The 26,872-nt window shown below is 41.9% G+C and overlaps 1 protein-coding gene across 2 annotated transcripts in view; it reads right to left on the reverse strand.

The window, feature by feature from the left end:
- Lims1 (LIM zinc finger domain containing 1) overlaps nucleotides 1–26,872 on the reverse strand; it is a 112,295-nt gene that overhangs the window by 57,580 nt on the left and 27,843 nt on the right. The window contains exon 1 of one of the 2 annotated variants that reach the window (XM_059243802.1): nucleotides 123–252. The exons of the other annotated variant lie outside the window; for it this stretch is intronic. Within the exon in view, the coding sequence (XP_059099785.1) occupies nucleotides 123–232 (110 nt within the window). The 5' untranslated portion in view covers nucleotides 233–252. Of the gene's footprint in view, nucleotides 1–122; nucleotides 253–26,872 lie in introns of those variants that run through there. 2 annotated transcript variants of the gene reach the window in all.

The raw sequence follows: 26,872 nt of genomic DNA on the forward strand, positions 1-26,872 counted from the left end.
TGGGAAAGGACTCCAGCGCCTCAAAGAGGCTCCTTCCCTAAGAACACTGCATTCACTAGGGTGCGAAGCCCTGCTACCATCCTCAGGAACCTTGACCCTTGGGCAACCCTGACGGCACTCACCTCAGCTCTTCCTCAGGGAGCCCATTCACTCGTAGACTGTCAGGACGCTCTCGCCTTCGCCGCCGGTAGAGGCCCGACTGTGACAGCTCCTTAAGCTGTAATGCAGTCATGGTTTTCTCTGCACAGCAATCAAGGGTACTCTGGAGCGCCTATGCTGGGCGAGTGCTGCCGGCTCAGAAAGGCAGTGTCCTCTGTGGAGGACCTCAGCACACCTGACTCCGGGTTAGAAAGCTCCAGGCAAAGCAGACCAGGCCAGTCGGCTGAAACAGCTTCCTGTTTCTTTGGTACACACCCTCCCCAGCAAGACATGACTTGCCTTATCTCTGTACCTAGGGAAGGGGGAGTCAGTGACCCACGTGGCCCACGTGGTCACCAATAAGCAAATTTCTTATGAATAATCACACCAATTCCTTTATAAAATCTCTCCCAGATTTTTCCAAATTAAAGTTGGGAAAAAAAGATCTAGCAAAGTAATGCTTAAAGAAGGGTCCAGCCCTGTTTTATTTGCCAGGAAATCCATTAACATTTCACAGACAGCTGTCAGTATAGAGAAGTGCCTGGTCATCAGTAGCTCTTTGGGATATTTTCCCTAAAGAAAAAAAAAAAAAAAAAAAAAAGGCAGAATTCCAAAGGAAGCAGCAGTCCAGTTCCTTCCTCTCTCACCACTCTAAATACCCCTTAGAAGAGACGTGTCTGGTCCACCCCCTTCCCTTAAATATTACTAAAAAAATTCATACATGGGAGGAAGAGAGCTTCACCTGCTAACTTCTGTGAAATGACTTTCTGATTCTGTGCCTACTCTCTGAATAGTCACAACTTCCACAGTCACCTCTGCTAGGTAACACTTATCTCAGGTCGTCAGCCTGCAGGTGCCAATATTTCTATGTAGTTGATCTTGGCAAGGAAGGTGAAGGGGCTGCAGATGACAAGGACATGGAAATGCTGTGTCACCTGCTCCAATGTTAGCAGTACACCAGGCAGGGCGCCACCCACCAGGCCAATCAAGTCCCTCTCAGGACCAACACCACGGCACAAATACAGGCTGGCTGCTGGCTAGTTCTCAGCCAAAAGCTTGATTCATGGCTCTAGTAATTTTTCTTTGGACAATTTGTACCATTCTTTTGCTGTTAGACTCCTCTTAACAAGAGCACAGAAAAAGGGCTGGAGAGTATAATTCATTGGAGAGTGTTTTCTTAGCCCTAGGTTCAATACTAAGCACCACCCAAAAAGAAAGAAGATGTATTTCTACAGCTTGTAACCAGTAGCTTTACTTTTCAGTTTTTTTTTTTTAAAAAAAAAAAAGAAAAACTGATGCCACATGTTGACAAGGAAACAGAGCTTGGTGATTACTGAAATTTACTTGCACAGGAAACAGAACTGTGTGGGATGGATCCTGTACCGATGAATCTGTGGTTAAAAGGATGTGAAGACAGTAACAAAAAAACGTTCCAAGCCCTGTAACAAACAAGCTATGACAACTGTTGCCCTCTGACTTTTCAAATGGCTGAGCTGACAAGTAGGAATTTTAGTAAATCAATGTTTATGCTGCAATGAAATTGCTACAAGGAATAAAACTAAATTCTGAGCCTTTGCTGCCTTTTTTTTTTTTTTTTTTTTTTTTTTTTTTTTGTGGCGGGGGGAGGAGTTGGAGACAGGGGTTTCTCTGTGTAACAACCCTGGCTGCCCTGGAACTGGTTTTGTAGAGCAGGCTGGCCTTGAACTCAGAGATCTGTCCTCCTCTGCCTCCTGGGATTAAAGGCATGTGCCACCACCACCTGGCTGCTGAAGGCTCTTTAAACCACTGTCTTCATGAAGACAGACAGACAGACGAGGGAGGAAGGGAGGGAGGAAGGGAGGAAAAGGGGAAGGGAGGGGCTTTACCTTTCTCCTTCACCCCTGAAGATGCAGACCTAGGTAAGAATACACAGGCACCAACAGGGACTCCAAAACTTTGAAAGAAAATTTCACAAACTTCTGCAAAATACACTATCGACTAGCATTCAGCCTACAGCTAAGCACTGGCCCCACACCACTACCAGGTGGGAGCGTATACCCAGTGCACAGTAGAGTGGTATGGGGCAGAAGAGCTTGGATTTTTTTTTTTTAAATTTTTTGTTGTTGCTTTGTTTCTGGAGACAAGATCTTACTATGTTGGCCTTGCTGGCTTAGAACTTGCTATACAGACCAGGCTTGGCTTCAAACTCATAGAGACCTGCCTGCCTCTGCCTCCCACATGTAGGAATTAAAGTATACACCACTATGCCCAGCCCCCTTTTTATTCATTGAGACAGGGTCTCCTGTATCTTACACTGGCCCTGAACTCACTAGGTAGATGTATTTGAATGCATTATCCTCCCATCTCCATCCTCAGGTGGATTATGGAGTGTTCCAATTACTCCTAGTTCCCTGGTTTATACAATGCTGGGATGGATTCTTGCATGTTAAGCAAGCATCTTACCAGCCCCAGCCCTCAGACCTCAGCTCTACATCCCCAGATCCCAGTTCTTTTTATCCTTCAAATACACTTTTCCATAGAAAAATAGTTACCAACTGTGCCTAATTTTTTTGTTCAGATGTAGTTCAAAAGTCTTCAGTTTCAAACAACTGTCTTTGCATAACTTTTACAGTACAGAGAGGCCAAGACAAGTGCTTTTCCCTACACGACTCTAAACAGAAATCTTTCCATTTCTGCATGCTTAAGATTTTGACTGCCAGTTCAGCCTTACATTCAGTGCAGGATTTGTATCCCTGGTTTCCATGTGGCCTCACCACTGCATAATATCCATAACTGGAGACTCTGCCTATCCTTGGACACTTGGAGTAGTGATTGTTTCATAAAATTCCTAGGTCTCACCTATTCCTAGTGGTTACAAAGAACAATGGTACCCAAGTTGTTGTGGCCACATTTTCCAGCCTGCCTCTGTTCTGTGCAGCTGGTAGTTATATAAGCCTCATTACAACTTTCCATACCATTCTGTCCTTTCTAGCCTGTTGGGTTCTTGTTGATTCTGGCATGAAACAGCAATCTGCTCCAATTTAATATCAACTGCAAAGCTGATAATTTCTTTTGTAAGTTTAAAGTCCTTACTGAAATGATTAAATACTAAGGTCTGCTGAGTGCTTTGCAGGATCTTTCTCCTCTTAGGCTAACAACTACCTAACAGTTTTCTATTTTCTGGGAGTCAGGGACCTTTTGTGATTCTGATAAAGTTAATGATTCTCTCACAGAAAATGCATGTGAACACTACATTTTACAACAGTGTTACAAAACTAACAGACCCTCTTTAAAGCCCACAGATAACTCTTCAGCTCTTCCCTGAGTGCATTTGTTTTTCCCTTTTCTGAACACCTCCAACTCAGTGTGGGTATCCTAAGCTTCACTGTGTGTGCTCATCTAGATCTACCTGCTCAGCCATAGGCTATGTACTGTTTGGGAAAGTTCCTCTTGTCTGTTCTAAATTTCTCTCAGCCACCAACCTTCTAATCTATTCAACTATCTTTTAAAATGCAGGTCGATTACTTATTGACCCTTCTTAAAAACCTTCCATGGCTCCACTGCCTTTATAACCATATAAACAAAGAGAACGGGGTGTGCCATCTGGTGCCAGCAGAGCCTGCCCCAGCTCTTAGGCACCTAGCCTTCTGGATTCCAGGCAATTCTAGGACAGAATAGTCTCACTTCCTGGTTTCTGCCAATGCAGCCTGTAAGTCTAGAAGAAGATTCTTGCAGGGTTTGCTCTTAGTCACCCCACTATGTCTTGGGCAAAGACAGGATGCCTTTCTAGACCTCATGGGCCAGTCAACTCCCTTTGTTCTACGGACTCTTGTGTTCCCCTCTGTGATCAAAACAACATAGTCTCCCGACTGGCTATTTAGTCGTTTTCTTGAGATAGTCGTTTTCTTACATCATGCTATGTAGCTCGGGCAGTTCTTAAACTCATGGCAGCCTGCTTGTCTCCTTAGAGTTTTGAAGGTTTTGCTCTTAACATTCCACATTATCTAAGTGAAATTTAAAATTTTCATTTATTTTTAGTTCATGTGCATGAGTGTTTTGTCTGCATGTATATACATATTTACCACATTCATGCCTGTGCTTATGGAGACCAGAACAAGGTATCAGATCCCCTGGAACTGGAGTTAGAGGTGGTTTAAACCATCCTGTGGGTGTTGGGAACTAAACTTGGGTACTCTGTTAAGAGCTCCTAGCCAAACCATTGTTCTAGCCCCTCTGAATGAGATTTTAAAGACATACCAATTATTCTATAGTTTAATGTACTTCACGAAATCTCAGAGCTTATAAAAACTAGATTTGAAGAGAGCCTTCAGCAGCCTGTTATAAGTCATCGCTTCAGGCATAGGAGGGTAAGGAAGCCTAACTGAACCTCAACTACTAAAGTTTGTCATTAGTGTTACTGAGTCATCTAGCTCTTCTCATTATAGTTACCAAGAGCTGCAAAACTGCCTCCATGCAGAATCATAATTGACCAAGGCTCATTACCAGTATCTTTTATGCTAGGTCCAGAAGGCCTATAAACTGGATGAACAGCTGTGCAGTTTCAGGCCACTGACTTCCATATGTGATACGCAACAAGAGAAGAATTTTGTTTCATAACTAACTTTGGATTTAAAGAAAAAAGAGTCTTTTTTAGGTTGAGTTTTGTCTCATGGATAATAATTTACAGGGAAAAATACACTGAGAGCTGGAGAGATGGCACTTACTGCTCTTGCAGAGGACCATTCCCAGTTACCTCTCTGTCTCCTGTTTACAGATCAAATGTGAGCTCTCAGCTGGTCCTGCCATCATGCCTTTGCTCTGTCTTCATCAACACTGACCTCTGAAACCAGAAGCCCAATGAAACACTTTCCTTTATAAGTTGCCTTGATTATGGTGTTTTAGCACAGCAACAGGAAAGTAATAAGACATCCCTACCCCCACACATGTGCTACGGCATGTACATACACATAGACTTTCACACACAATCAAAACTAACAGTTCACATGAAATTGACTGAGTCAGAAACATGGCAATTTCTCTTAAAATCAACAATACGGGATCATCTACATTAATAAATATTCTCAAGAGCAATTTCTTGATAAATTTTCAAATAGTTCAGAATAAAATTCTAGGTTATCAAGCCAATTACACACTATTATTTGTTTATTTCATTCATTATTATTATTATTATTATTTTTGGAAACAGCTGTGGCTGTCTTGGAACTTGACTATGTAGACTGGGCTGGCTTTGAACTCACAAAGATCTGGCTGCCTCGGCCTCCCAAGTACTAGAATTAAAGCATGTTCCAGCATACCCAGCTGCAACAACAAACTTTAAACGTTGATATATTAGTGTGTGAATGTGTGGTGTGTTGCAGGTATGGATTCAGAGGACAACTCTACAGAGCTGGTTCTCTCCTCCTACTTTCACAGGGGTTCTAGGTATTGAAATGTCACCAGACTACTATGCCAAGTACCTTTAGCCAGTGAGCCATCTCATCTGGCTTCTAACCACAGATGTTTTTTAAGGAATCAAGAACACAAGATGGGTTGAATGGAAAGGTCCTGGAGAGAGCAGGTGACATTAAGATGATAGTTTCACTTCTAGAAACTTACTTGTTGTGGCTGTCCTGTAAGTACACAGGAAGTCATTTTGTTCTGGTGAAAACAGGTTAGGGTTAAAAGGAATGCTGGAGTTAAAATGATGAGATCTAGAACACATAAGAAGGGAAGTAAAAGGGCTTGTAACTGGGAAACAGATAGCCAAACTGACCGGGTAAGAGGAAGGACAAGGCTCTGGGAAAAAGAAGCCATACTGGCTTGGCAAGTTGGATCCTACGCCCACAAAACTCACCCCCTTACTGAGGAACAAGTACAAGATATCACTGTTTTTTCATATATAGCTGCTTCCAATGCAGCTAACTGAAACAGACTTATTATAGATAAGAACAGCCAGCCAGGACAAGGGACTTAGATATGAGGAAACTAAGAAAGACTGTAGCTATATCATGGTAGCCATGATAAAGGAGCTAGCTCCCCATTACAGTAAACCTACAGATGTTCATGGAAACATGAGAAGAGAGAAAGCACAGTCTAATTATTGGCTGAAAGACCCTGCCAAGGTCAGAGACCAACAACATTTGTATGTTGGCATGACCAACAATGCCTACTCAGGCTTGGGACCAGCAGGCATACATACCAAGATCAGAACAGGGATTTCTACCCATACTTATGACCACCTCCTAATAGGTTAAACCTTATATGAACATGGATTGGACCAAGGGAATGTGCATAGAAATATGGGCCCCTTATTGGTTCCACTTGTCTATTAATTTCACTAACTCATGGGAGTTTTGTGATAGTGAGCATCTGGCATACTTGAGACAAAAATCTCCTTTATTCTCAAGGACAGCTCTTTTTACCCCACTGAATTCTTTTTTTTTTTTTTTTTTTTGGTTTGTTTTCCTCCCCTTTTGGAAACAGACAGGCTAAATTAAATGTCTGTGACAGTTTTGTCCCAGGTTAAGATTACCTTGCATCAGGGGATGGAGAAGTAGCTGGTGAATTCCTTGAGGTACTAGCATGAGGACCTGAGTTTGATCCCCAGAACCTATGTAAAAAAGCAGAGTGTAAATAGAGCCAATCCTGTTGGTGGAGATGTGGTGTGCCAGTCCCAAAGTAGTGAGCATGGGAGAGCTGTCTCCATTAATCATCTGTCATGTGGCAGCATGAGCTGAGGAGAGCTGGCCCTGAGGTCATAAGGGCAGCAGAGCAGCCCCTGTCACCCACTAGCTGCAACACTTGGGAGAGTAGGCCCTGCACCTCACCTGGGGAACACAATAGAGCCAATCCTATTTATTGGTGGAGGTTTGAGTGAGCCAGCCCTGCAGGTGTTAGCATGGGAGAGCTGCCCCCATTACTCATATGTCATGTAGCTGCATGGGTAGGGGAGAGATACACTTCCCCATCAATGCCTAAGGCAGATGGGAGACTGGCCCTGCCCCTCATCAGATATAGCACTAAGGAGAGTGGCTCCTACACCACACATGGGCAACACAGTAGAAATGACCTTGAAGGTGCAGGTGTGGGAGAATCTGACCCTCAGGACATAACAGCAGAAGAACTGGCCCCGCCCCTTGCTCATTGCTGCAAGGGGTGAACTCTCCAGGACAATATAGTTCACCCTGGTGGTGAGGACAAGGGCTGAATAACCTGCAACTACCCAGGCCTAGAACCAGGGTTATGTGTTGGCCCACCCCATCTGTGATCTTCTGGAGCACATGAAGGGACTGGTCCTGTAGACCCAAAGCCACAGGATTTCCACAACACAAGGCAACAGCAGTATAACATGTACCAACACCCTTACACACGAGTGCGCACACACACGCTCGCGAACACACATACATCACTAGGACGCCCACCTTAGCATGGGTGACAAAGAAGGAAGCCTGCATTCCTAAAGCTCCCTGAATAATCTGCAGTCAGGTGGGCTAGCCTCCCCAGGAGATGTAAATTATACAACTCTGCAGATACTTTAAGATTCTTGTGAATTCCAGGAATTTCCTTAGACTTTATAGTTTCATTTCCTTTCAGAGTCTTAATGAACCTTCTTCAGGATAGCATGCTTCAACTGTGAGAGAGGGAGCTACTACACATATGTATGCCTACCATTTTTTAAGTAACACAAATGTAAATATTGTTTCTTTTCATTCTTCCTATCTACTGTATACTTTGTAGCATATCTATGTCTCCTAAGTATATTGCTAAGTAAAACACTCATTATGGGGGAAAAAAAATCCAAGCAGGACTTGATGACACAAGTCTGTAATCCCTGACCTTGGGAGGTTGAGGCCGGAAGGTCAAGAGTTTGGGATACCTTGAGAGGGTTATCCTGCCTTAAGAAAAGGAAAACAAAACCATCAACCAAACAAAAACACATCTAGTGAAGTATCTATTATATGTAAAAGAAGATGAGGTAGAGGTACTTTCATATTCCACGCAGGCAGCAAGGGAGTCAAGCTGAACGAAGGCCAGGAAGAACACATGTGGTTCTTCCCCAGGCCCTGGAATTCACAAGGTGTATCTTAAAAAAAAAAAAAAAAACAACAACAACAAAAAAAACCAAACAAACAAAAAAAACAAAACAAAACAAAACAAAAAAAACAAGATTCCTGTCTTAGATTCCATTGTTTTAGTCAGTAGTGGCAACAGTCAATGGCCATGTCAAAATTATTTTTACCAGGTTACCAAATTCTTAGGTTCAGTATAAACTGTAATCTTAAAGGCAACACTGCTCAAGTTTTATTTCCTCCTCTCAGGCACCAGCCTTTTATTCACTGCTTTTGCTTCCTTTTTTTTTTTTTTTTTTTTTTGGAGACAGGGTCACACTGTGTATTTCTGGCTGACAAGGCCGGCTTTAACCCTTTCTCAAGTGGTAGGAAAAGGCAGGCAGCACCTGCCTGGTCACTGCTCGTTATCTTCTCCCCACCTCATACAGAAGTTCAGTTTGTAAAAGTCACAAAGTTCAAACTGATGAAAATAGAACTGTAGAAATTTAAGGAAGATTTTTGGTTTTTTTTTTTAGACTTGAAGACATAATCACTTTAAAAAACTGTATACTGGGGCTAGAGAAATGGCTCAGCAGTTAAGAGTACTTGCTGCTGTTATAGACCCAAGTTCAACCTCAGCACCCACACAGTAGCTTACAACCAGTTCCAGGGGATCCAGTATCCTCTTCTGGCTGTCACAGGCACCAGGTATATACACAGTACATGAACATGTATGAGTGCAGAATACTCAGACACATAAAATAAAAATTAAAACAAACAAAGAAAAACCCATTATTTACTGCACAGTATTACCATTCCAAAGCAGTTCAGAGCAATGGAAAATGATAATATATACTTGACATCCAAGTATGGCATTTGTTTTGTGTTGTTATAACAAAATACCCAAAGCTGGGTACTTTTCATTGATTTTTGTCTCTGAAGGCTAAATTAGGCAACTGTATTCAGTGAGGAGGGTCTTGTTTTATGTCAAGACATGGTAGAAACTCTCCAATAGTGGGAAGTGCAGGTGTGTGTGTGTGTGTGTGTGTGTGTGTGTGTGTGTGTGTGTGTGTGTGTGTGGCGGGGGTGAGGCCAGAGGGGGAGACAGAGAGCTGCCAGCAATGCCTGTGAAAGACAAAACTGTGGAGTGACCTTGATTTAGAACTGTGGTGATATTTTGTTTGTGTTCTAACAAATAAAGCTTGCCTGGAGATCAGAGTGTGGAGCTAGCCACTAGAGGCCAGGCAGTGGTGATACACACCTTTAATACTAGCACTTGGGATCTCATGCCTTTAATCCCAGCACTAGGGAGGAGGAAATAGGACGTGATATGGCTACATGGAGACTGGAAGTTATAAGGCAGGGTGGAGACAGGAGCATGGCCCTTTCAGTCTGAGGATCCCTAGAGGTAAGAAGTCTTTCTAGTGGCTGGCTGCTCTGCTTCTCTGATTTTTCAGCTTTCACCCTGATATCTGACTCTGGGTTTTAGTAAGATCAATTAGAATTCACGCTACATAGAACAACATTTTAAGGAAGTGTATTGACCGAAATATCTTTGGTTGGTGGGAACTGAGAGAGTAGGAAATATCTGTGTAGAGAGAGAAGGGACACAGAGGGTCCTGCATGTGGAGACCTCTGTGTAATGTGACAACCTGTCAGGGAGATGACAAAAGTGGAAGAAGACTTTCTAAACCACGACCTCAGCTTTCAGGGTAGTATGGAAAGTAACAAGGCTCTTGTGAGGAAGGGTAAAGAGATACACACACTCATTACAACAGCATTCTGAAGGGCCTTCCCATCCAGTGTCCACCTCTCACACCCATCACAGGTTGGGCTCTGTTCTTGCCTACAGGCTAAGGTGATGCTGCTATGGATCATATGATCATATAAACAAGCCTGCATTTAAAAAAATATTTCAGCTGGCATGGTGGGGCATGCCCTTAGTGGCAGCATTCAGGAGGCAGAGACAGGTCGATCTCAGAGGCAGGTAGTTCAAGGCCAGCCTGGTATACAGAGAAACCCTGTCTTGAAAAAACAAACAAACACAAACAAACAAACAAACAACTCAAGTAACAGAAGAGTAGTGTTATGAGAATATGCCAGTAAGGAGGACAGGACAACTGGTAAGTTTTCTGAATCACAAGCACAATAACCTTAAACCTGCAAGGGTCTGAAGTACGGGGATTTAACTATGTGGCTAGGGGGAAAGTCAGAGGTATGAGATCAGAGAGACAAAAAGTAACATGTTTCAAAGAGCCCAGTGTTCTTAATTCTATGAGTGACATCAAGTTGCTGGTTGGTTTTTTTTTTTTTGCACTTAGATGTGTGGTATGCTTGTATGAGTATTCTCATGTGTGTGAGCTCACATGTGTGTGCAGATGCATGTAGAAGCCCAAGTTTTACAATGAGATGTGTTCCTTGTTTACTCTCCACCTAGAACCTACTGGCCAGATTGTTCATGGGATACTGTTTCTACCTCCTGAGTGCTGGAATGGCAAGTGGGCATTTACATAGGTGTTGGGAATCTGAATCCCAATTCTTATGCATGTCCACAAATACTTTTCCCACTGAACCAGCTCCCCATCCCAAAGCTGCTATTTTAAGTAGGACTGACAAGATCAATGTAGGCTGAGGATCCCTCTCCTGTGAACAGGGGCAGGGGGATGAGGACCCAGGCAGTGCAGTAAGAGTGTCAGCGGCAGTATAAGGAGGAACATTAGCTAGAGCCAGGATGGTAGTGATCAAAACAGAAGAAAGGGTGTGAGGAGGTGTACCAGGAAGCAAAGCGGACAAGCCAAGGTAACTGACTAGGAGGGGCAGAGTGGGAGGCGGGAGGCTCTGGCATTCTTAACATTTTTCTTCACATTCTTTACCCACAGAGCAACAAAACAGACCTGATGAAGAAGTATAGCCCGAGCTGTACTTCATGTAGCCATCATCTTATCCGTTGAAAGGATAGCATTTAAAGCCTACTTTGAATCTAATAAAATAGTTTTCAAAAGTTCACAAAATTAACCAGGGGATATATCTTAGCTGGTAGAGTGCTTGCCTAGTATGGACACAATTGTGGGTTCTATCTCTGGAACCACCTAAAAACCGGGTGTGGTGGGGCCCAGCGCTGGGGAGGTGGCAGCAGAGGGATCAGAAATTCAAAATCGCCCTTGGTACTCAGTGAGTGCAAGGCTAAGTCAGACCCTGTCTCCAAAGGTGTGGTGGGGCATGGGAGGTGACTCAGCAGGATAAGCATTTACCTTGCAAGTATGAGGAGAGGAGCTGAGCTGGATCCCTAGAGTCCTCCTTCCTTTGCTATGTCCATTTGTTTTTGAGACAGGGTCTTAACAATCAAATATATTATTAAACTAATATACTCTGTTTGGATCCCAGTTTAAACAAACAACAATAGAGGGATATTCTTAGAACAAGTGGGGAAATGTGATTACAAACCAGGCATTAGATGCGGAGGAATCTCTGCTCTTTTTGTCAGGTAGGACAGCAGTATGTGGTTTCCTAATAAAGTGTACATCTCAGAGACCAACTCTGATGCATATCAAGATACTATCATTTGAATCTGCAATCTGCTTTTAAATATTTAATTAAGAGAGGAAAAAGAATGTGAATGTGGCAACAGGGTAACGAAGCCCAGGCAATGAGAGTGCATAAGGGTCATTTCTTGTTTGTATTAAAATATTTCCCTAAGAGCTTTTTCTAATGAGGCGTCTGAGGACATCACCTCGACACAATGGCAAGTATCTTTCTAAGATCATACAAAGTACATTCAAGGCTATGTTAAATTCCAAAGGGAGGTTACTGACAGAGAGCATTCTAAGTGGAGGACTGAGGGCTTCCTCAGGCTATAACGAGCAGGTGCAGAGACTGAGAGACTGGGCGACCCGGAATCCTATTCTGAATCTAGTCTATGTGATTTGTGTGTCAGGTGGAAAAAGGCTGTAAAGAGTTTGAATTCAGGGTAGAAAGGATTATATGCTTGGAGACACAGCGTTTGGAGGTCCTTCACACAGCAATATGAGTCACAGAGGCAGAAGGAAGAAGACATTGTGTATGTGTGTGTGTGTGTGTGTGTTGGGGTGGGAATAGGGATTCATGCTTTTTCAGGGAAACATGTTGCTGAGAATAAATCCATGCAATCAAGAATAGCACACATACCTACATGGGCGATTCCTTCACGTGCTTCTAGCTGCATCATGTCCTGAACAAGACCACTTCAAACCCTTAGCAGCTTTCCCTGATCCTCCACTCCTTTTAAACACCCATCTTTGGGAGGAAGGACCACAGCGGCCTTCAAGGCCTATTTTCACCATTCTTCCCTAATTTCTGTTTATATAACAGTATTTAGCAACAATCACAATGTTAATGCTTTATATTTATTGGCTTTAGTCCTCAAGGCACTCTGTGAAATGAGTGGCATCCTATCTTATCCAAGCAGAAACAAGGACTACAGTTGGTATGTGATAGTACCAGATTTGAATGACCACCTTGCATTCAGAGGCCTTATTTATAACCACATCACCGTGTCGTCTCTCTCAAAGTCTTCTAATACGGCACTCAACTTTAAAAGCTGCAATCTCTTTAATGTGGTTTTTTGGGGTTTTTTTGTTTTTGTTTTTGTTTTTGTTTTTGTTTTTCGAGACAGGGTTTCTCTGTGTAGCTTTGCGCCTTTCCTGGGACTCACTTGGTAGCCCAGGCTGGCCTCGAACTCACAGAGATCCGCCTGGCTCTGCCTCCCGAGTGCCGGGATTAAAGGCGTGCGCCACCACCGCCCGGCTCCTCTTTAATGTGGTATCAGATAGCAACAAAAGAAAACCAATTCACTACAGCTACATAAATCCACATTCAAAATCATAAAAATCTGAGAACCTCAGCTTGTTTAGTAACACAATACTATACACTATATAAAACCGTAATAAACAAACCTGTTTTACTATTAAGAAAATGTAAATATGGCCAGGTGGTGGTGGTACATGCCTTTAATCCCAGCGCTCAGGAGGCAGAGGCAGGTGGATCTCTGAGTTCAAGGCCAGCTTGGTCTACAAAGTGAGTTCCAGGACAGCCAGGACTGTTGTATAAAGAAACCGTGTCTTGAAAAACCAAAAAAAAAAAAAAAAAGAAAGAAAGAAAAAGAAAATGTAAATATGTAACAGAACTATAAAGACATCCACAGAGATAACAGAGACTAAATTCAATGTCTCCTAGAAGAAAAAGCACGAGGGAGGCTAGCTAACGGGGAGGAGAAAGTATGTGAAGGGGTTTCAAGCACATTTGTGATGTCTTAATTCTTAAGGTGGCTGCTGCATGTTATAAGTTCTTATTAATGTCTGTTGTAAAGTGGCTCCTGCCTGTAGCTGTGGCACTAGAGTGCTGATGGGAGTGTGTTTCTGAATGCTGTGAAAATACGTTGCTCTGATTGATTGATAAATAAAGTTGTTTGGCCAATGGTGAGGCAGAGTAGGGTTAGGCGGGACATTCTAACTAGAGAGGAGGAAGGAGAAAGGCAGACCAGAGAGGAGAGGCTGCCGGCCACCATGAGAAGCAAGATGTAAAGATACTGGTAAGCCAGGAGGCATGTGGCAAAGTATAGATTTATAGAAATGGGTTAATTTAAGATGTAAGATCTAGGTAGCAAGAAGCCTGAGCCATTAGGCCATACAGTTTTAATTAATATAAGCCTTTGTGTGTTTATTTGGGTCTGAGTGGCTGCGGGAGAAAACTCCAGTTACAGGGTGCTAGACAGACAAGAGGACTGCTAGAGCTTTAGTCAGCCTCACCACACAGTGATTCTGAGGCCAGCATGGACTAGAGTGAGACCCTGTTTCAAAACCCCAAATAAACACACAAACAAATGCAAACAAACACTACAGATATCTTAGACTATGTAAGGCTGCAGTTTCTAAGTGCTCTTTCTGCCACCATGTGGCTCCTACAGGCATTACAGCACACAATTTTCAGAAGGTAAAGGGATACCAGCATTGTTAAGTATTCCACTATTGCATGAGTAGAAACAGAGTCATCATTTGATACATAACCAATACTAAAAGCATATTCTGGGCTAGGGGTGTATTTAGAGTGCCTGTTAAGCATACCAAGGCTCAGCACTGAGAACACCACCATCATCCTGTTAGCCTATTTAATTCCAAATAATGCTTGATAGAACAGAAGACTTACATAAGGAACTCACTTAAAGGAAAACAGTAATAAACTTACTGGGCATAAACTATAAGATGAAACAATCAATGTAAGAAACACTAGTGATTAAGTAAATCATTAACACTAGTAAGAACAGAGGGAAGCCTTGCTTTTAGACATAACTAACATAAGTAGGTAAATAAGGACCTGTGTATAGACTTCAAAACCAATAAGTAAATAATATGGAAAGAATATAAAAGATAAACTCTGTCTATAGTATTACTAATTCACTTGTAAAATTTGTTATTTTCCCCCAATTTAATACTGTGTTTTGGAGACAGGGTCTCACATGTAGTCCTGACCTAAAATTCACTACACAGACAAAGCTGACCTAGAACTCAAGAGACCCACCTGCTTCTTCCAACAACGAATTGGCTTTTTTTTCCTCACTGCTCTTCAGATCAGCAAACACTGTGTCTGATTCTGCCATTCTCTATCCAAATGAACTTGTGGTTTAAGCTGTTCCCATTGTGGAGCCTTCCAAGGCTCCCAGTGAGGCAAGTGAGAACAATCTACTGAGATTCACTGAACTTCAGGCCAATCACCCTGCATTTGTCCCACCATATGTAGCTCACTGCTGGGTCATCTCCCTCAATGTTCCCAAGTGTGTGGTAAACAGTATGTAGACCAGAAACACTTGCTGAGGTAACTCAAGTTCAGGAACTTCATAGAAACATGAGAAGGTATTTATATATTGTGAAACTTTTTCTTAGTGATGTACACAGATACACATGCACACACATACACAAAAACTGAAATTTATGGGCTGGAGAGATGGCTCAGAGGTTAAGAGCACTGGCTCTTCCAGAGGTCCTGAGTTCAATTCCCAGCAACCACATGGTGGCTCACAACCATCTATAATGAGAACTGGTGCCCTCTTCTGGTGTGCAGGCATACATGCAGGCAGAATGCTGTATACATAATAAATTTTGAAAAGAAACTTGAAATTTACAAAACAAGGCTGTTGGTTCACAAAGACACAATCTGCCAGACAAGGCTGTTGACTTCCAATAAAGAAGCCTTACCTTAGTAAACCTTCTAAAATGTAGAATATGATCTTCATCTCTTTTTGTTTGCCTTTTTTTGATTCTCCTGCCTCAGACTCTTGAATGCAGGGATACCACACTTCAAGAAGGAATGTCCCAAAGACCCACACAATCATTAAACTTGACTCAGGGCTAGGTTTATGAAAAAACAAACAAACAAACAAACAAACAAACAAACAAACAAACAAACAAAAAGGCAGGTCCTTGGCCTCAACTCCGCCTGCACTGGTACAAATGTAAGGAAAGAAACAGGCAGTTGTTGAGTGCCCAGGCCAAGGGGCCCCACTACTCACCAGACAGCAGTGCGAGCCTACAACGCAGCTGGAAAAGAACTGCTCCTCTAGGGGAACAGAACACCCTCCTTTTCCCTAAACGAGCCCCACCTCCCCAGCTTGCTGGCATTTCTAAACTAGCTAAGTTATCTGACACAGAATGACAACATCTTTCCTTCCAAATATCAAACATGGCACTAACAAGCTTCCTTTCTTCCCAGCACATAAAACAGTAAGTTCCATTCTATTAAAACTGTGGCAAGCAAGAAGAAAAAAAAATCATAAAATAATTTAAAATAAAAAGTGGGGTTGTTTTAGAGTCTCTCTGTGTAGCCCTGGCTGTCTTGGAACTCACTCTGTAGACTAGGCTGGCCTCAAACTCATAGAGATCCACTTGCCTCTGCCTCTCAAGTGCTGGGATTAAAGGCGTATACTACCACTGCCCGGCAAAAACTATTAATTCTTTTTTTTTTTTTTTTTTTTGGTTTTTCGAGACAGGGTTTCTCTGTGTATCTTTGGAGCCCCTCCTGGATCTCACTCTGTAGACCAGGCTGGCCTCGAACTCACAGAGATCCATCTGCCATCTGCCTCTGCCTCTGGGACTAAAGTGCCCGGCCATTATTAATTCGTAAAACTACAAATTCCCCACAAAACATCTTCACTTAGTAGTAATACTGTGACACAGAAACTGAACCATGGTAAAAGCTATTTTTGAGTAGAAAGCTTTTCAAGTCTTTCAAATTACATGCATGATCCATTTAGCAGAAAAAAAAAAAGTTCCTTTATAACCTAATGTTTAGGGAAGAAAGGATCTTAGTTTAGCATGAACTGTTATACTGCAGATTGACTAGCTGGAGAAGCCTGGCGGCAACTACTTAACTCTGCAGCGCAATCTGTACATGGCGTACCTTTCAGGACTGCTGCAGAGGTAAGAGGTGAAGTTCAGTGGCGAACCTACTGAGGAGACCAGCCGGGCAACCTTGTGAGACTGTGCTTCAAAGCAACAACAAAACTGCTCAAGTTTTTTGGTCTAAAATACTTTTGGCAGGGTGTGGTAGTGTTCATATGTAAACCCAGGAGTCAGGAGGCGAAGAATCAGAAATCTGAGACTAGTCTGGACCTATGCAGTGAAACCCTGTTGTATTTATTTTGAAACAAGGCCTCACTCCGCAGCCTTGGCTAGTCTGGATCCTCACCTGCCTCTGCCTCTGCCTCCTAAGCGGTGGAATAAAGGTCACCACACCTGGCTAGACTCTGCATTTACAAAAAAAAAAAGTTCTAAATTCCTAAGATTCCCAATATACTGACTTTAATAGAGCAGATACCAATTAGTAGATATGATGATGATAATGATAAAAAAAAAAACTGGTAAGTAAGAATACCTAAGGAAGTACTTAGAAGTTAATTTGCAATCTGCAGAATTTGTAGGTGAGGATTAAACGAACAGTATTTATTTCCATTATGGGCAGAAAAAACCCAAAAAGTGTACAAACTATTTTTTTTGTGGGCAGGCAAACCTGGTCAATGCTACAAAACAGCACCCTCTAGTGCCTGTTTGTGAATCTGCTGCTTTTTCAATTATCAAGAAATGACATTTTTTAAGTGTTTCATTTAATAGAAGGCTTTATAAAAAACAAAATGCAAGACCGGTGAGACAGCTCAGTGTGCAAAAGGTGCATGCTTCCAGACCCAGTGACCGCTGTTTCATGTCAGAATTCATGTGGTGAAAGGAGAGAACTGCAAACCGGTTTGGTCTTCTACACTAATGCTGGACCACTTGTGTGCCCCTCCCCCAAACACAAATAAATGTAATACATAAAATAAAAAATGCAGTCATCATGGGACTAGGAAGATGGCTCAATGGGAAAGTGTTTGCTGTTCAAGCATTAAGATCTGAGTATGGAGCCGGGTGGCAGTGGTGGCGCACACCTTTAATCCCAGCACTCAGGAGGCAGAGTCAGGCGGATCTCTGTGAGTTCGAGGCCAGCCTGGGCTACAGAGTGAGTTCCAGGAAAGGTGCCAAAGCTATACAGAGAAACCCTGTCTTGAAAAAACCAAAACAAAAAAACAAAAATACCCACAAAACAAACAAAAGAATCTGAGTATGGATCCCTAGTAGCTATTGGAAAGTTGGAAAGTTGGTTGTTATGGCACATAATGGTTAATTGCAGCACTGGGGGAGAGTTAGGTATGGAGCAGATGGATGCTGGGGGCTTGCTGGCCAAGCAGCCTAGTTGAAACAGCAAACTCCAGATTCAATGAAAGACCTGTCTCAAGAAATAAGGTGTAGAGCTACAGAGAGGAATACCAGATGCTAAACTCTGGCTTCCACCCTTGCAACGGGTGTATATGCACACTCTCCTATGTTATGGAGAAAACTTTCTATGTATGTTCTTTTTTTAGATTTTTCTGTGAAGTTCTATATGTCTTTTGATTCTTAAAGCAGACTGAGATAAGATAAAGAAAAGGGTAAACTAAGAAATTTGGCCAATGGGAAAATTAATGAAGTGTCTGTCCCCATATCTCAAGTGCCTTTTTCTTTTTTAGAAAATATTTTCTTTCTGTGTGTGTATTAGTGTCTGCCTAAATGTACATATGTGTACCACATATATGACTGTTGTCTGAAGAGGCCAAAAGAAGGCATTAGATTCTCTGCTGTAGTTATAGACAGTTGTGAGTTACCATGTTGGTCCTGGGAACTGAACACAGATCTTTTGCAAGAGCAATAAGTGCTCTTAACCTCTGGGACAGAAGGCTTGGAGGGATGTTATACAAATTCTGAGAGGTCACAGATGCCAGTTGATACTACTATGACCAGAAAATCCATTAATCACAATTGACAGAGAATGAAAAATATTCCGTGATAATACAAAATGTAAGCAATTTCTATCTACAAATCCTGCTCTACAGAAAACACTAGAGGGGAAACTTCGTCTGAAGAGGTTAACTATACTCTAGAAGACAGGAGGAATAAATAACTCGGAACAGTAAATCAAAAGAGGGGTAAAAAGCCCACGTCATGACAACAAAATATCAGGAAGCAACAAACACTGCTCATTGACAACTCTTAGTATTAATAGTCTCAATTCCCCCAAGACACAGTTTAACAGACTGGGTCAGAATCCATTTTTCTGCTACTTCTAAGAAACACATCTCGCCAACAAGGAAAGATTAACTCTTTTGGATAAAAGTATGGAAAATGGTGTTCCAAGAAAATATACCTAAGAAGAAGCAAGTGTAGCTATTTTTATATCTGACAAAATAGACTTCAAACAAAAACTAATCAAAAGAGATAGGGAAGGACAATACATACTCATTAAAAGAAAAATCCTCAAACATGTTATTGCAATTCAAAACACTTATGCACCAAATACAAGAGTGCCCAAGTTGATAAAAGAAACACTCTTATATCTAAAATCACACATTAACCCTTACACAGTAATCTAAACAGGGAGTTAAATCAAAAAGACCTAGTAGACATCTACAGAACACGTTATCCAAACACTAAAGAATACGCTTTCTTCTCAGCACCTCGTGGAACTTTCTGCAAAACTAACCACATATGGGGAGGAATAACTAACACTAAAGGCCATTTGAAAAACCATATAGAGGGCTGGTGAGATGGCTCACAGGTTAAGAGCACTGGCTCTTCCAGAGGTCCAGAGGTCCTGAGTTCAATTCCCAGCAACCACATGTCAGCTCACAACCATCTATAATGAGATTTGGTGCCGCCTTCTGGCCTGCAGGCAGACATGCAGACAGAACACCATATACGTAATAAATAAATAAATCTTTAATTTTTTATAATTTATTTTTATTTTATGTTCTTTGGTGTTTTATCTGCATGTAAGCCTGTGTAAGACCATCAAAAGCCCAGGAACTGGAGTTACAGGCAGGCATGAGCCACTATTTGGGTGTTGGGAATTGAACTCAGGACCCCTGGAAGAGCAGCCCGTGCTCTTAACCACTAAGCCATCTCTCCAGCCTCCATAAATAAATCTTTTTAAGAAAAGAAAGAAAAACCATATGGAAACCTACTACTGTAGGAGCATCCTAAAATAGATACATATATGAAAGAATTCTAAATGAAGTCACCAAGTAATAGAGGAGACAATGACCCAACTTGATCTCTTCTGCCACCAAAAAAAACTTCCAGTGACAGGAATGAGTTACATCTTGTTGAATGGTTAAGGGGCTCCATGGAAACCCCTATACAACCCAGGTTATTGTCAAAGCCATTGGCTACTCTCCATAACCTGATGGTAAGGCCCTATTGCTGAAGATAACACTTTTCTAAGTCATCGAACACAAGAGAAGTGCCTATCTTCACAACTACTTACTAATGTTTATGGTTCTGGAAGGTTCTCTGCATGTTACCAGAGAAGAAAGGTAATTATCAATTTGATTATAAACGCTGTGTCATACAATAGTGATCTGCCTGCAAGATATACATGTATAAATAGTGAAACATGTTATGGAAGTAACCAACTACTTTTAGACTGGATTTAAGGCCCACTCCATTAGAAAAACCTTGATATTTTTAATATCTTATAAAACCAATTTGATTCAAAACTAGTGTGTTGAGATAAAGAAGGTCACTTTATACTGTTTAGGTGAACAGCCCATCAGGAGGAGATCCTAATTCTGAAACACACGCACATGGAGCATGAGTGCATACTATCTGATAAATACTACTAGACCTCAGAACACCACCACTGAGTGACTTCAATATAATAGGGTGGGGGGAGGCATGAGGAAAAGGGGAAAACAGGACAACATGTGACATCCAAGCAGACATGAGGTTCCTGGGGCAAGTTAAAAAGCAAGAGGGAAGAGCAGAAGGGAAGGGAAACAAGGATCAACAAAACAAAGCATGGATAAAGATGCCGCAATAAAACCCATTACTTTGTGTGCTAATTAAAAAAAAAAAAACTAGCAAAACCAAGGAAATCATAAGGAGATTGAGGAGACATGTGGTGATATATTGTGTATCAAATAAAGCTTTGCCTAAAGATCAGAGGTCAGAGCCAGCCACTAGATTAAACATATGATGCTAGGTAGTGGTGGCACACACCTTTAATCCTAGCACTCAGGAGGCAGAGATCTGTCTGGATCTCTGTAAGTTCGAAGCCACCCTGGACTACATGAGATTGACTCAGTCTAGGAGAGAAAGAGAACCATGCAGTGGAATCAGACACTTTTAATCCCAGTACTTGAGATCTCATGCCTTTGCTACCAGTATCTGGGAAGCACACACGCCTTTAATCCCAGGAAGTGATATGGCTGGGCGGAGAAAGGTATATTAGGTGTGAGGATACAGGAACTAGAACTGTCCTTTCAGCTGAGGACTCAGAGGCTTTCAGTCAGAGGATTTGTGCAGTTGGTGAGGTGAGAAGTTTCTCTAGTGGCTTGTTCCTTTGTTTCTCTAATCTCTCAGCATTTGTCCCAATATCTGGCTCCGAGTTTTTTTTATTAAAAGGCTATTTACAATTCACGCAACAGAGATAATGTGTTTACCTGATGTGAACAGTACAAAATGTACATATAAATTGCAAGGTATCATAAGGAACCTCATATATATATATATATATATATATATATATATATATATATATGCGTGTGTGTGCGCGCGTGCGTGTGTATGTATGTATGTATGTATATATGTATGTACACACACACACACACACACACACACCAGTTATCAATACATTTAATTAAAACAATTCTTTTTAAAGGACGAGAAAGATGGCTTAAGAGTTGAGAGCACTGGCTGCTCTTCCAGAGGGCCCTGGCTCAATTCCCAGCACCAACATTACCTGACGGGCTTGGAAGAAATATCTGAAAGTCATATATATGGGAAGGGCTTGCTACCTAGAACACAGACATGTTCTACAACAACTAGCTGGACAAAAAAGGAGAGGGGGGCAAAGGATCTAAGACACTTCTTCACAGGATAAGAAATGGGTGCAGAGACAGATATTCAGCATCACTAATCTTAGAAAAATAAAACTATAATGAGATTATTAATCCTATCCACCATGACACCTACTATGAAACAAAACAAGAAACCCACCACTGTTTTCAGTGATTCTCCTGGATAATACTCAGAGTTAAATGGAACTTAAGAGATAGGTGCCTACCACTTTCCCCAGGCAGCATCATTCACAATAGCTGAAATTAAAATCTGCTCAAAGAATAATGTGAATTCACTAAGGTGAGAAAAATTTCAGTAGCTAAAAGTCAGACACCTGTAATCTTGCATTCAGAATGCTGAAGCAGGAAGACTCTTGAGTTTGAGGACAGCCTAGGTTACAGTTTGTAGTAAGACCTGTCTTAGAAAAGAAAAAAAAAAATCTAAAAGGTTCCATTAACATAAGAATGAATAAGCAAAATATGATACATACAAATAATGGAATATGACTCAGCCTTGTAAGGGAGGAAGTTCTAACATGTGATTTGTTGATGGACCTTGAAGACATTACACCAAGTGAAAAAACAGGTTACAAAGGGACTAATACTGTATGTTTCTACTCACTGGAGGTATCCACTGTCACCAAATACATAAAGATAGAAAGTGGGTGCCAGGGACAGGGGTGTGCCATGGAGGGATTTGGGATCTCTATTCAACAGTTCCCAAGAGTTTCACAGCCCCAAGCAGAGTCTGAGTCTGGGAAGTTGAGGCACTCTGAAGGTGCATGGTGATGACAGCTGTACAACAATGTGAATTTACTTAATATTACACTTAAAAATCATTCAAATGGGGGTGGGAGAGATGGCTCAGCACTAAGAGTACTGGCTATTGTTCCAGAGGTCCCAGGTTTGATTTCCAATTTTTAATAGCCATGTGAGCGCTCACAACTGTCTGTAACTCCAGCTTCAGGGGATCCAACACCCTCTTCCGGCCTTCATGGACACCAAGCATATGTCATGCATGTTAAATTAAGTTAAAAGAAACATTTAGCCGGGCAGTAGTGGCGCACACCTTTAATCCCAGCACTCGGGAGGCAGAGGCAGGCGGATCTCTGTGAGTTCGAGGCCAGCCTGGGCTATAGAGTGAGTTCCAGGAAAGGCACAAAGCTACACAGAGAAACCCTGTCTCAAAAAGCCACCCCCCCCCAAAGAAACATTCAAATGGTAAGTATTATGTAACTCACTCCAAACAGGCACTAAGGACAGAGCAAAGAAAATGGCTCGCCAACGAGTTTACTGGAGCCCCTTGGAGGCATGGAGGTGGCAAGTGACAACTAACGCTGGATTCCTGGAGGCTTCCCCAGTCTTTGCTCCCTCGGCAACTGTTCACTGCTTATATAACCACTAGGAGCTTCTTATAAGGTACATGAGCCCCTACTCCCAACCTTTGCTATGAAGCTCGGGTTTACCTAGAACTTAATCTCAGTGCTCAGGAGGCAGAGGCAGGTGATCTCTGGGTTCAAGCCCAGCCTGGTCTACAGAGTAAGTTCTAGGACAGCCAGGGCTACACAGAGAAACCTTGTCTCAAAAAACCAAGGGAAAAAAAAAAAAGTATTGAAGTCCAGCAATCAAAAACCCCCTTTGGCTCACCTAATTAACATGCCCAATTAAAATTAAGCAACTCATCCTAACAGGGGGTTTCTCCTTTTACCTTTATAAACCACCATTTGCCTATAGGCCACATCTGTCTCCTCTCTATCCAGAGGTAGACCTTTGTCCTTCTGGGTCTCTCCCTTGTTCTCTCCCCCTTCTTCCTCGTCCTCTGTCTCCTGTCTTTATCTCTTATTCCCTACCCTTTGTTCCTCTGGGGCACATAAATCTCCTTTGTGCTGAGAGCTTGGTCTTGGGGTGTCTTGAGCCAACAGGTCCCTACACAAGAACTCCTGGAAAGAAGCTGTCTACAGAGACTGTCTGACTAGAACTACAGGACTGTGGAGAGGTTGGAAGGTTGCAGGTCCAGAGGCTACCTTGTCTGGGCCTAGCTTTCTCCTCTCAAACAGCCATTCCTTGTCCGCCTCTGTGTCAGATCTAACATCCTGTGACTGACGATGAAAATCTTTTGGAATCCATTAACTTAGCAGACTACTAGTTTCCACCAATCCAAAGGCTAAGAATGCCATCAGCATCTTAGGCCTATAGAAAAGCTCCCCCCATCTGTAACCACCACCAATGTACTTATTAAGACTTGCCTAGATTTATGATTTTCTTTTTCTGTAAAACTATGAAACTGGGATAACCTAAAACTGTTTTCCTAGGCTATGGTCACTCAAAATGACTCCAGAAAAAATGATCTCGTTTCCTTTAAGGTGAGAGCTGTTTTTTTTGGGGGGGTGATGATCTTTTTTTATGCCAACACTACAAAACAACTAAAAAACTAGCACCAAACCCCAACCAGCAAGCAAAATGATAATGGAGAGGTCAGTGGACACAGACACAAGGAAACAAGAAGATGGAAGGGAAGTCCCAACTTTTTTAAAGTAAAAACCATGGCTGGACTGACTGAAGAACTTACAAATACAAGATGATCTTTGGATGGAGATAGCCTACAACTATCATTTACATTGCCCCAGGTAGAGTGGAGGTCTAGAAATTTCCATTTACAGTTCACATTTCTTTTCTCACACAGACATTACAGTTTCCATCTGACAACAGTACTAAGAGAAAAGCAGGGCCCATACATCAAAGGCTGTGGTCTCCATTCTTGACCGTGAGCAGATCTGCCAGCACACCCTCTGCTACCTCAGATATAGTTCAGTATCTCACAGGCAACACTGCGGTTTTCCTGGGGTTGTTACTGGGGGGTGATAAAGGGGTTCAGACTGGGCTCTCTATAAACAGTCCCAGGCGGAAGGCCTATTGTCTATTTGATATGGTCCAATGCTTTCCTCTAAAGAGCAGCCCAGCCTTCTCAGCAGGGCACCTTTCCTCCAGAGCTTTCCTAGTTAGACAAAGCTGCTCTCCTGGCCACACTGGCTTTAAAGCAAGACCTCTGCTTCTGATTAACTTAGGATGATTGTCTTTTTCTTGGAGGTATGTTTTCTAATTTGTAGCCATATGCCATGTGTTTCAACTTAAAATGTGGCTAATCTGAATTGAAATGTACTATAGTGTAAGAAATATAACAGACCATCTTAATAATTTAGAATATTTACTATTGGCTACATACCCATCTATACAGCTTGACATAGTAACAGTTTGACATATTGAGCTAAATAGGTATACTAGGAAAATTAACTTCACCTGCCCTCTTTTTTGCATTTTGAACATTACTACTAGAAAATCTTAAAGTGCATACAGGGCTTACATTACATTTCTACTAGATTGTATCATTCTAGATATATAACAAGCCCCATTTAGTGAACAGAGACATGAAGCCCAGAAAGCACCCTGAGGACTTGGAAGAGGTGCTGAAAACTCAAGTTGACCACATTCAAATTCGGGGAAGAAATCTTCCAACATTTTCACTTCTTCCCTGCAGCAAGGGGAATGAGAGGCTGCCTGGACCAGAATTCTGGTCTGGTCTCTTATTAGCCTGACACGTTTCTTCACTTGGAGATCAAACACTTCATTTATAATATGGTCAAAGGAAATCCCACCCCCACCCCCACCCCATGCAGGTTGATGAAGCCTAAAATCACAGGGAAAACAGCTCTTAGCAACAGCGTGTTCTTGATGTGTGTGTGTGTGTGTGTGTGTGTGTGTATACTTTGATTTCTGTGGGTATGTTTCTGTAGCTAACTTAGTGATCTTGGGATCATGTTGTGGGACTGAATTCCAATCCTTGTTCCTTCTCCACCCAAATCATTTCTAAAGAATTCACTCAAAGGGAGACCAAGGTATACTTCCTAAGCAAATCTATCCTCACTCCCATAGCTGTCTTATTTATCCACACCACTGTCTACCACATCCCTTTCAACTATATGTATGTACACGGGTCCATGTATTAGTGAGTAATTAAAAATAACTTGCAGATTCTGGTTACTGGGATAGAGGTGCTTTCCTAGCATACATGAAGCCCTGGGTTCAATACCCAGCACCACATGACAGGTGGGGTGGCACATACCTGTAATCATAGCACTTGGGAGGTAAAGGCAGGAAGATCAGAAGTTCAAGGTCATCCTCAGCTACATCACAAGTCTGAGGCAAGCCTGGGCTACATAAAGCCTTGTCTCAAAGGGGGAAAAAATCTGGCTGTTGACCATTTTCTCAAGACCATTACTAATAGCTTACTGCTAATTCCCAAATTTAAAAGTGGTCATGTTCAGGAGCTATAGCTCAATGGCAGAGAATAATGAATGGGCTGGGCATGGTGGTACATGCCTTTAATCCCAGCACTTGGGAGGCAGAGTCAGGCAGATGTCTATGAGTTCAAGGCCAGCCTGGTCTACATAGCCAGTTCCAGGACAGCTATTGCTACACAAAGAGACTCTGTCTCAAAAATAAAAAAGCAGAGCAAAACAAAACAAAAGAATGGTCTACTTTTTTCTTTTAAACAGTTTTACAGGTTAATGAATAAAAAACAATTCTTTGACTAGTTGTGGCTTTATTTTTCCTACCATAGCAAGGATAAACTATCACTAAATATAAAACGGTACACTTCTCTTTCCAAAGATCACGTATGATTTATGGCTAAAAAATTAATATAACATGCTGGGCGTGGTTGCACAAGCCTTTAATTCCAGCACTCAGGAGGCAGAGGCAGGTGATCTCTGATTTTGAGCTAACCTGGTTTACAGAGTAAGTTTCAGGATAGTCAGGGTTACACAGAGAAACCCTGTTTGGAAAATCAAAACAAACAAACAAACAATTAATAGAATACAACACCAAAAAAGCATGTCTCAAGTCTTTCCTAGTGTAATCCTCCATAGGCCCTAAAGTGCCAAACCCAGCACAGCTGCCCTTCACACCGCCCTTCACTTTGAAACCACAGGAACATAAAGTTGCTTTCATATGCACTCAATAATTAAATAAAAAATCTATAAGAAGAATCACAACCGTTGCCCTCTGCCAAAGGGAGAAGATTTTAATTAGCACAGTTAAAGGTTACAACTTACTCAAGATCTTTTCTCAAAAACGAAAAACCAAACCAAACCAAACCCCAAAGACTGGCCTTTTTTCTTTTCAACAGTTTTACAGATTAATGAAAAAGAACAATTCTGCATCTTTCCTATCGCAGCAAGGACAAAAGGTCCTTGAGAATTTAAACAGTATCTTCATG

This window comes from Peromyscus eremicus, chromosome 16_21, assembly GCF_949786415.1.
Source record: "Peromyscus eremicus chromosome 16_21, PerEre_H2_v1, whole genome shotgun sequence".
Lineage (NCBI taxonomy): Eukaryota > Metazoa > Chordata > Mammalia > Rodentia > Cricetidae > Peromyscus > Peromyscus eremicus.